Below are 11,711 nucleotides of genomic sequence, written 5' to 3' on the forward strand. Positions count from 1 at the left end.
TTTGTCCTTCTCCCTGTGATGTACTGCATTTAATACAGCAAGTACTTTCATATACTTTGATCCATGTTGAAACAAAATGCAAGATTTGGTCTTTTCTTAAAACTATTATTCCATTTTGCATATAAATACCACAGTTTATTTGTCTGGCTTATATGTTCTTGAGCATTTGGCTTATTTGTAGATCTAAGCTATTATAAACAGTGCTGTAGTGAACATTGATGTGCTTTTATCTTTTGTGTTGTTGTTGTTTTGTTTTATGCATATGGTTTTTTATTTTATTTATTTCTATTTTTTTAATGAATCACCGTGAGGTACAGTTACAGACTTACAAGCTTCCGTGCTTACGTTTCAGTCATACAATGATTGAGTACCCATCCCTCCACCAGTGCCCATTTTCCACCAGCAATGTTCCCAGTTTTTCTTCTGCCACCCCAACACCACCTCCACACCCTCCTCTGTGACAGGCGTATTCCCTTTTATTCTCTCTCTCCTTTTAGGTGTTAAGGTTTGCAGTACAGGTATTAAGTGGTCATTATGTTCAATCTGTAGTCTACTTTCAGCATGCATCTCCCATTCCGAGCGGGCCCTCCAAGCATCCTTTACCAGTGTTGAAAGTAGTCATCTTTGCCATGTGACTGGTCTTAGAAGAAAGGTTTCGAGTCTTCCCATCATTGATTGACATTAGCTGTTGATTTGTTCTATATTCAGAAAGTCCCCATTTTGTTCATTTTTAAACCAAAAGTAGGTGTTGGATCTTGTCAAAAGCTTTTTCTACAACAATGGATATTATCTGATTTTTATCTTCCATTGCTGCTATGATATATCACACTAACTGACCATCTATTCACCCGTGAAATAGATACTACTTGACCATGTGTCTGATCCTATTTGGTTCACAAAAATTTTGTTGAGAACCTTTGTATCTCTGTCATCAGGGCTATTGAAAATTTTTTTAGTACTGTCCTAGTTGCTTTTGGTGTTAAGGTAATGTTGCCTCTTAGAAACTTTTTGGAAGAATTACTATTTATTCAATTTTTTCAGAGTTTTATCTTCATAGATAAGAAATCCTTTATGACTATTTAGTAGAAATTTCCTTCTAGGCTATCTAGAGTTTTATTTGACAAATTTATTATCTTTTGGGGATTCTTTTGGAAATTTTAGCTTTTCTCTTGCTTTCTTTCCCTATGGTTCTTGCCATTTTTATTACAGTGGTAGTTTTGTTCTGTTCTGGTTTATTTTGTATAGGACTCTGGAATCCCTGAATCAGTTTATGTTTATGTCTCCCTCCTCAGATTGGGGAAATTCTTGACTGTCATGTCTTCTGCAGATGTTCTTCTGCTTTATTTCTTTCTTCTTCTGGAACCTCAATGTAAATGTCATTACACTTCATGCTGTCCCACAAATCTTTTATGCTTTATTTTTCTTAATCATTTTTCTCTTTTCTCTGTGTTTCTATGATTTTATCTACATTGTACTCGAGGTCACTGATTTAATTTTTGCTATCATTCTACTGCCAAATCTTGCTATTGTGCTTTGTAGTGTTGTAGCTAAAGAGAATGTAATCTTTAGCATTCTCACGTCTGATTGGAGCTTTTCCAAGCTTGTTTCATATTTTCCCAAGCATACTGGTAGTCTTATTAATTATTTCTTTATTTCATTTAATGTTGGCAGCATTGTTGCCTGACCACTTCCTCACAGAGTTCTTGTGAATTTAAGGGATGTCCTGAACTTTTGTCACTATCTATTACTAGGGGTAAATTTCTCCATTTTTGCATTATGCCTGGTGCTTCATGTAGGTTAGGATTGGGAATCTAAGAATGAGCTGTTCGCACAGACAACAGGTCTTGCTCACAAAAGAATCAGCACCTTGGACTCTAAAACTGTGTGTGCCTGGATTTGTGGTTAAAAACTGTGCCCCGGAGGAACAACAGTACCAGGGTCTCACAGAGTTGCTGATACCCAGCAGTGGACATGAAGGTGAAGTCTGACTGACCTGATCAATACCTAGAAATAATTGGGGTTGGAGTGATAGCACAGCAGGTAGGGTGTCAGCATGTGGCCGGCAAGGGTCCAATACCCAGCATCCCACATGGTCCCCCAGCAGAGCCAGGAGTAATTCCTGAGTGCATGAGCCAGGAGTAACCCCTGTGCATTGCTGGGTGTGACCCAAAAAGAAAAAAAAGCCTAGAAATAATTTTCACTAGTGCCTTGGGCATGTACGCTTCACACCACTTACATTAGGATAGCAGGGATGCGCCTTATCACCAGAGCCTGGGAGGTCCCCCTCTTCTCTATGTTGCACAGGTTTCTGTGAAGATAGGAAACCTATGTGGTGTCTCGGACTTCATAGGCAGCTAGCACTGCCATTCCTTCACTTGTCCTCTTAATTTGAATACCCACATGTTGGAGGCTGAAAAAAAGCTTTGGAAGGTATGACCTGTTTACTAGCAGCCAATATTGGGCTAGGAGAGACCGAACCCAGTGGCTTGATTAAGCAAGTGTCTGTCTTGCTCTGCTATGAGCTTGGGATGGGGAGAGCTTACGTCAGGAATAGTGGCCCCTATCCAGATAAAAAGCGACAGAGTCAATGTCCTGTGCTAGCTCTAACTCCTCCTAGTTAGTGCTCAGTCACTTGTTTCTCACTTATTGGGTGCGAATAGGAGCGGGGTGTCAGAGCAACTTTGTTGCTCAGTAAAACTTCACCTGTTTTCCTCTACCTTTGAGGTTTGCAGCTAAGGGAACTTCTAGGAACATTGAGGCCCATGTGTCTCTGCTCTCCAGTGCTCCTCCCGCACTCCACCCCCATCCCTACCTCCACTGCACAGCTACCGTCCTCTGCACAAGTCAGCACTGTATTTTTGTTGCTGCAGCTGTTTGTAATTCCACAATGGCATCCTGGTAGGACCACCTAGGATTGAGTGACATTTTCTGCTCGAATTCCAGCAGGACTCTCCTTAACTTTCAAGTTGACTACTGTTCCTCGCCAGAGAATTTCCTGAGTGTGGAGAATGGGTTCTCTTGAGAACCTTTCCAGCAGGGTTCCATGCAGGATGCTATATTTAATTCTGCTTTTGGTGCGGTTTCTGTGTGCTATCTTAGGAGACTCTAAATGGCTCTTTTCCACTATCTTGATCCTCCCCGCCTTAGAATAGTCATTTTTTTATTTTTCCATTGGCAGTTACATGGTGTATGGAAACAAATCAAATGTTTCTAACTCAGCTCTTTGTAATCTCTTTCTTTCTAAGCTCTGCTATGAAGTTTTTAAGGCAACCTGAAAATATCACTCATGTTCTTATTCCACTTCCTTTGTGTGTAGAATAGAACTAGATGATACATGAATTCTTCTCCAGGCTATTTTTATTCTGTTACTCTCAGAGTGATTCCTAACAGTCTTATTATCTCAGAGATAAAAAATGACTTAAAAGGGCTGGGAGTGTAGCTCAAGTTGAAACACACATGCTTGGCACGTGCAAGGCCCTGGATTAACTCATGGCACCATATGACCCCCAGCACTCTTGGGTATGGTTCTGGTGGTCCCCACAACAACTGAAAGAGCAAAATAATTTCCATTCAAATTTTTATCACAGTATAAACATCAATAAAATTTTATGGAATATTTTATATAAGTTTACATAAGATGCTACTCAGTTTGTTAAATTAGACACTCCTTGAAAATTACCCAAACTCCACTGAAAGTTAACGCATTATGAAACTTATATTATGCCCTTTCTTTTTAAAGTAGTGAATTTTAAGAAGAGTATCTTTTTTTTTATAAAATGAATCATGTATAAGTTTGATCGAACCAGTCACCGAGCCCCGATAGCATGTTTACAGGGTGTGTGCTTTGCCATTCCCTTGCCGAGATATCCCTGATTCTGTCATCCAAGGTTTTCCTAAGTTAAATCACTACACAAATTTTATGATAATTTGCATATTCTGATGGGACAAAACTATTGACAAATTTAGATAATACAAATTTAGATAAAAATATGCCAAATTATTTCCCTAGAATGGATATAAGAAAATCAAAAGTTACAATTAATTTGCCCCTTTTGTGAAGAATAACTATAATATCTATATGACTTAGCTATATATATACTTGGTATACTAAATGCATTGCACTGCAGTCTTGTATGATACACAGTATCTCATGTAAAGTATACTATAGAACACAATATCATTGAATAAACCTTTCAAAATTGGGGATTTTAAAATAATAAAACTATTTTCAAATTTTATTTTCAAAATAAAATTATCTCATTGGTTGACAGTGGTCAGGAGAGAAATGTGAACTGGAGATACTGGGTTTGAGCCATTCGTGTACATCCTAAAGAAAGTTTTAAATAATACATTATAATCCCACCAAAAGTATCTAGATCCAATATTCAAAGGGTAAAAGTAAAACCAGTAAAAACCAGGGGTACAGATGAAATTCAGTAGTAGGCTGAAGTTGGAGGGTCAGGGTTGGTGCTGGGAAAGCTTTCGCAGCACCAAGCAGATCCCAGGGGCCTATTCCTGACTCTGTGTCCAGGAGTGAGCCTGAGTCACACTTAGGTCCATATAGTGTCATGGATCAAACCAGAGCTGCCTGGAAAACTGGGTATTCTACTTATACTTACATGTTTAAAGCAAGGCTTGTCTAATTGGCTGTCCTTTTGTCCTAGGCATTTTTCCCCTTCTAAATATTACAAAAGCCTCAAAATTGTGATTTGAAATACAGAAAAATATTAAATCCATCTTGATCAGGAGGTTTGTGGCTAATTGTGTAATAATGAAAATTATTAAACTTAAGAGAAGATTGTGCTCTTTCTAATTTTTAAGGTATAAAATAGTAAGTGTTTAATACAAATACAGTTTAAAATTAAGAAGTATCTGTGACCCATCCCTGTCTCATTGCTGTCTATGTGATACAACAACAAAGAGTTGCAGTCTTGGTCGCAGGTGGCTACAGTCAAACTGGCGGCAGAACCACTGATAGTCATAGGGACCAGGAGGCAGTGCTGGGATCAAAGACAGTCTCTGGCCTGCCTTGCTGGGCCGCTGAACCCTTCAAGTGGATGTCCTAATCATAGAGAGTAATCTTTGAGAGAAATCTCATGTCACTCCATCCTGCCATTTTCTTTAAAGATTTATCTTCTGGAACAGCTCTGGAGTGTTTACAGTCAACCTCAATACATTCTTTTTTTCACCTGTATTAGTTTCCATTTGTGTTAGTTATGATTAAGAAAAGAAAAGAGGGACCAGAGAAACAGTACAGGGGATTAGGTGTTTGCCTTGCATGCATCCATCCCAGTTCAATCTTGGTCACTGCACATGGTTCCTGGGTATCACCAGGAGTATTCCTGAGCAGAGTCAGGAGTAAGCTCTGACAGTAATTCATTCTCTCCTGGGTCTGGAGCGATAGCACAGCGGGTAGGGCGTTCGCCTTACACGCGGCCAACATGGCCGACCCGAGTTCGATTCCTCCGCCCCTCTCGGAGAGCCCGGCAAGCTACCGAGAGTATTCGATATGCCAGACACAGTAACAACAAAGTCTCCAATGGAGACGTTACTGGGCCCGCTCGAGCAAATCGACGATCAACGGGAGGGCCTTTACCTTTACCTTTACCTTACCTGGGTCTGGGAACCACAAGTCTGAAAGGAAGGCATTGCAGGGCTATGCTACATCTGGTGTGTATCTAGTTCAGTGTTTCCAAAAGGGACTGGTACTGCCCCCAGGGGGCGCTGGAATGATGGTGATCCCCTCTGCTACCATAAGCCAAGCACTTTCTGTTTGTCCATTTAAGGTAGCTGCTAATGATTTCTCTTCTGAAAAGGGAGCATTTAGGCCATATGAGTTTGGGAACCACTAAAGGACAATCTGTTTCTGGTGGCAATTTCTGTTGCTTGATTAGTTACATCACTCAGACTCTGTGGCTGTGTTGTCTTCTCCTTGTGTCTGTCGTGGGTGTCTTTCTGACTCTTATACAGATATTTTTCATTAAGTTTAATCCAGGGTCATCGCATCTTAAAGAAATTGTGCCTGCAAAGAACTTTTTCTCTATATAATATCACATCACAGGTTCTGGGAATGAGAACGTGGACATTTCTTTTAAGTATGTACTTTTCGAACCACTATGCCTTCATAGTCCTTTACCTCTCTTCTTATTTATACTTTTTCACCATGCTCCTTCTTTCATCCACTCTGTCTTGAAAATTTAAATACCTATAAAGAAGTTTTCTTGTGCAAGGAAGGAGAATAGTCTAGTTCCCATAGTTGGAAATGCATTATCAGAAGCAGCTCAAGAAATAAAGCACCCTCTGCTAATATATGTAGTATACTAGTACATGAATATGAAATGAAATGAATGTGAAAGCAGTGAAGTCAGTAACAAATGTAAAAATTACAAGGCAGGATTATATCCCTGAAACGGAAAAAATAAAAATTTAGAAGCAGAAGCTGATAGTATCTAGGATGTGTGTATATATACATAAGTTTATACTGAATTTCTCCTGCATGTTTTTAATTCTTAATAGCATTATAAAAACAGGTGGCAAAGTAAGTGTACTTGTTATTGTAAAATTTGTATGCTGATTTATTTCACTTTTATTTGAAACTGAACATTTTACATTCATCTTAAAGCTAGATATTAAGGAAGAAATTGAAGATGAAGAAAAAACTATAGACGATTATATTGATCAGAAGATGAATGACATTGATTCGTCTTCCATTGAAAGCATGTACTTTGTTGCTAGTCAGTGTCTACATGAAAAGAAAAATAAGCGACCAGATATTACAAAGGTAATTTCTTGTTACTGTTTAAAAAGTGACAGAATGAAGTGACATCTGCACTTGTTTGTTCATTGCGGCACTGTTTACAATAGCCAGAATCTAGAAAAAACCTGAGTGCCCAAGAACAGATGACTGGTTAAAGAAACTTTGGTACATCTACACAATGGAGTACTATGTAACTGTTAGAAAAGATGAAGTCATGAAATTTACATACAAGTGGGACTACATGGAAAGTATCATGCTAAGCGAAATGAGTCAGAAGGAAAGGGACAAACATAGAAAAATTGCATTCATCTGGGGAACATAAAGTAACAAAATCGGACACTAACACCCCACCCAAGAATAGCCAAGATAAGTACCAGGAGGCCTTTTACTCCATGACTTGGAGGCCAGCTGCACATGCTAGGGGAAAAGGCAGCTCAGATGGAGAAGGGAGCACCAAATAAAGGGTGTTGGGAGGATCCTCCCAGGATGGAAGATGCATGCTGAAAGTAGTCTGTAGACGGAACATGATTGCCACTCAATGCCTCTATTGCAAACCACAATACCCAAAAGGAGAGAGAGAGAGAACAAAAGGGAATGCCTGCCACACCAGAGTGAGATGGGGGGGATGGGGGGGTGGGAGGGATACTGGGATCCGTGGTGGTGGAGAATGGGCATTGGTGGAGGGATGGGTATTTGATCATTGTATAACTGAAACCCAAGCACAAAAATTTCTAAGTCTGCAACTGTACCTCATGGTGTTTCACAAATAAAAATTTTTAAAATAATTAATTAAAGATTCTAAATAAAAAAATAGAAAGTGACAGAAATAGGGTTGATTATTTTTTATTGTGAGTATTTTAAATCAACTATTAACCAATTCTTTTTTATTTTTCTCTTTCTTTGTAAAAGGTTCAAGAGCTACTGCAAAATATTACAGCACCTTAAGACTTGGAAACTCTTTTAAATCTTTTTATGAACTTTTTTGTACATTTTATGGTTTGCCTTTATCAAGAAGCATAGTGCAGTACGATGATCATTGAAACTTGTATAGCACCCCCAAAATAAAGAACAACAAAAGTATTGTTTTGTGTCCTTGTATTTTAGTCTACCCTTATCACCATGAACCTTACAGTAATCCTTTTTTTTCTTTTGCAAGAAGCTATTTTATTTTATTTTATACAGTAATTCTTAAACCATATCCTTGAAACCTCACTGCAGATCAAGAACTACAGGGTTAGAAAAAAAATTACTGAACTTTGTTTAAAAGAATGAAGACTGACTTTACCACTAATTGACTGGAAAGCTTTGGGGAATCTCTGGCTGCTTTGAACTCTGTGTTTAGACTCATTTACTCGGGGAAAGAACAGCAAAGGAATTGTTCTTGGTTCTCACCTGAGTAGGATTTGCCCTCTGATTTGAGAAGAATAATGTATATACCCTTTTTTAACCATTTCCTACAAAGTAGAAAGTAAAGGTTTGTGATAATATCTAGTTGAAATATTTTTAAAGTTTGTTTGGAATGTTTTCCCCTAATCTTTTATACAAAGAGAAAAAAATTAGACAAATTTGATTTGGTGGAAGGAAAACACCGTAGAGTGCTCAGGGATCTCTGAGCTTCTCAGGAGAGAGATGGTGACCATATGTGGATCATACCAGACTCAGCTGGTACAAGGCAAGTGATCTAACCCCTGTCCTAGATAGGGACAGCAGTATTTTCTGACACCTCTGCAGTATTTATGAAAAAACATTAATGACTGAGGCTGTGCAAGTTTGATACAAACTTTTAATGTTGCTTAAGGCAATTGTCTGTGCCAAACCAGTGACTAATGACAGCATGACTGAGAGAGAACCACTGGACCTCTCTGTTTACAGAAAAACTAGTTTTCTTCTTATATTTCTGATCCATTGGTTGGCTAGCTAAACTGCTAAAAGTTGTTAATCTAAGTTTTTCTTAAGTCAGTATTGATTAACCTTTTCCCCTCTTCTAGCCTTTGTTTCAATTCATAGACCTCTTTCTGTTAGTTGACCCTGTCCCTTGCCATGGTCCTCCATTTATGTGAATTTTAGTTGTAGCCCTTTTGGAATATCCTGGGAATACAGCCACTGGTTAAGAAACAACTGCCTTACAAGAGCCAGAATCTGGAGACAATCCTAGTGCCCAAGAATGGAAAACTAAATAAAGAAACTGTGGTACAACTACACAATAGAATACTATGTAGCTGTTATGAAAAATGAAGTCATGAAATCTGCTTATAAATGAATGGACATGGAGAGTATCATAGAGAGTAACAAGGTCCCGGAGAACTAGTCCATAGTTGACAGCTTACCACAAGTGTGGGGGGCGGAGGGCAGTTAGGATAGAGAAGGGACCACTATGACAGGAATAGTTGGAAATGATCGTTCTGAAAGTAGGCAAAGGGATATACACATGATAACCTTTAAGTATCTTCTTTATTTCAAACTATGCTGCCCAAAAGAGAGGGTGAGAGAGAGAGAGAGAGAGAATGGGACATTGGTGGTGGGAAATGTACAATGGTGAAGGGGGAGGAATTGGAACATTGTATGTCTGAAGCCCAGTGAACAACAACTTTCTATGTCATGGTGATTCAATTAAACAAATAAAAATTAAAAAAGAAACACTGCCTTAAGTTAATGTTCTATGAGTCACAAGCAGGAAATAGTCAATGTTATATTTGCTTTTTGACGTAATGACTAAAAGACATTTAGAACATTCTAAAGCATTTATTCTTTGTGTACTTTTTGGTTCTCTAGGGTGATAAGATGGCCATGGACTTCCGCTGTCTATAGCCCTTCTTGTTTTCACTTTCAAAATAGCATAAATGGGGTCTGAGTGACAGTACAGTGTGTAGGGCATTTATTTGGTGACAATATAGTGTTGTAGGGCATTTGGTGTCAGTGCATGGGGTATTTGGTGACAGTTTAGTGTGTAGGGCATTTGTTTTGTTATGTTTGGGAGCCGCACTTGGTGTTTCTCAGAGCTTACAACTGCAGAGCACCCAGGGATCACCCCCTGTCAGCTGTACTAGCTCTCTGACCCCATAGGGCATCTCTTTGTGATTAGTAAAATTATATTCTAGTTCTTTACCTAAGTGTTAACTTTCATGGTGTTTAAGTAGTGTGAATTAAGCAGCCTTCTCATGCTCTTCTGCCCTTTAATGCTGAAGTCTAAATCCCTGGACGGTGAGTGACCTTTTCTCCTGTTAGAGCTTTTCCATAGCCAGGTGGTGTCTAGAACCTCTTTTAGGACTTAAAAATTAGCAAAGCTCTGATAGTCATCACTTTGCAGTATTAGCACATTAAATCCAATGCTTTAAAGGAGCCTATTGTATACCTTAAACTTACACAATGTTATATGTCAATTTTGTCTCGATAATTCTGGAAAAATAATTTTGAAGTTTTAATAGAGGACTATATCCTTAGCCTGTCCTCTTTATAAAATGTCTAAATATTGATAACATTTAACATAAATAGATATATACACCTGAAACGATAGCACAGTGATAGGGCATTTGCCTTGCATGCAGCCAGCCCGGCCAAGCTGGGTTCGATTCCTCCGCCCCTCTCTGAGAGCTGGGCAAGCTACCAAGAGTATCTTGCCTGCAGGGCAAAGCCTGGCAAGCTCTCCGTGATGTATTCAATATGCCAAACATAGTAACAAGAAGTCTCAAAATGGAGATGTTACTGGGCCCAAATTGGTGAACAACGGGAGGACAAATATATACACATCATGTGGTGTAAAATAAAACTTTTAAAGTCTTGAGAAAAAATAATGGATTGGTTCCTCACCCAATCAAGAATCCCAGTCTTTGAATTCCTCAGTGAGTTAAACAGGTCTCTTAATATACAATGTTACAAGGCCAAATACAGCTTGAAATTCTTCAGGACAAATTGAAACCTTTGAGTCCAAACTGGCATTTAACCACTCACCTCAGCAAATCCAGAAATCAATTTCCCACCCTTTTACACAATGTTAGATTGTTATATGACCTTCTCAAGTTGGTGCTAAGTAAAAACTGGCATCTAAATGGGGCTATTGCTGTCAGTGGACCCGGGACTTGCCAGATTGGACATGGATCTTCTTGAATTCTGTGCATGTGAGCTTAAAACTTTCAGGGACCCAGTTGGAAGATACGTTTGTTTCATGTTCTCTGCTTTGTCTTCAAGCATAAGTTCTCATTAACACTAAGGAAATAGATCTTTAGCCACACAGAGGAGCAAAGAGCCTGGGATCTATAATGATTGAACAGAATTTGACTACTATAAATAATAAGTAGCCTTTTAAATAAGGGGCTAGAGAGATAGATAGTACACAACTTAAGATAATTATGGATTGAAGGTCTTCCACCCAGATCCTCCAAATTCCAGTAGGCGGGGGTCACACCCACCACCTGGCCCCCGGCGCCGTGTAATCCCATCAGCGGCCAAGACTCAGAGACTATAAAATCCAGATCCCGGAACCGCGCGGCCGCAAATAAATATCTCATTCCTACTTTGGACAAACTCGCAGGCTATCGAATGTAGCCTGCCCACAGGGCAGAGTCTGGCAAACTCCCCGTGGCCTACCAAATATGCCAAATACCAGTAACAATGATGGGTCTCATTCTCCTAAAGAGCCGTGAATATAATCTCAGGGCTAGGATGAAAGAGACGTTACTGGGGCCTGCTCGAGGCAATCGACGATTAACAGGATGATGAAATGAAATGAATGAAGGTCTGGAGACTCCTTAGGACCACTAGCAATGGTCCTGGAGGTCCCAAGCACCAATGGGTAACATGGGTGACATCCAAACACCAGAGTTCAAGCAGCATTGTGTCCTTGCGCCCTAGCATTCCATATCCATTCCAGTTAGCAATAGTTGCTTGCCAGAAGGAGTACCAGAGTCTCCTAAGTACTGCCAGGGAGACTTCTAAAAAATAAAATAAGTTGAAAGAA

The 11,711-nt window shown here is 39.3% G+C and overlaps 1 protein-coding gene across 3 annotated transcripts in view; it reads left to right on the forward strand.

Moving 5' to 3' along the window:
- The window catches only part of IRAK4 (interleukin 1 receptor associated kinase 4), a 35,544-nt gene extending 27,727 nt beyond the window's left edge, over positions 1-7,817 (forward strand). For all 3 annotated transcript variants that reach the window (XM_056117841.1, XM_056117840.1, XM_056117842.1), the window contains 2 exons: positions 6,623-6,781; positions 7,667-7,817. In XM_056117841.1, the coding sequence (XP_055973816.1) occupies positions 6,623-6,781; positions 7,667-7,702 (195 nt within the window). In that variant the 3' untranslated portion in view covers positions 7,703-7,817. The remainder of the gene's footprint in view (positions 1-6,622; positions 6,782-7,666) is intronic.
- The last annotated feature ends 3,894 nt before the right edge of the window (positions 7,818-11,711 follow it).

The sequence above is a fragment of the Sorex fumeus genome, unplaced genomic scaffold (genome assembly GCF_029834395.1).
Source record: "Sorex fumeus unplaced genomic scaffold, SorFum_2.1 ptg000036l, whole genome shotgun sequence".
NCBI lineage: Eukaryota > Metazoa > Chordata > Mammalia > Eulipotyphla > Soricidae > Sorex > Sorex fumeus.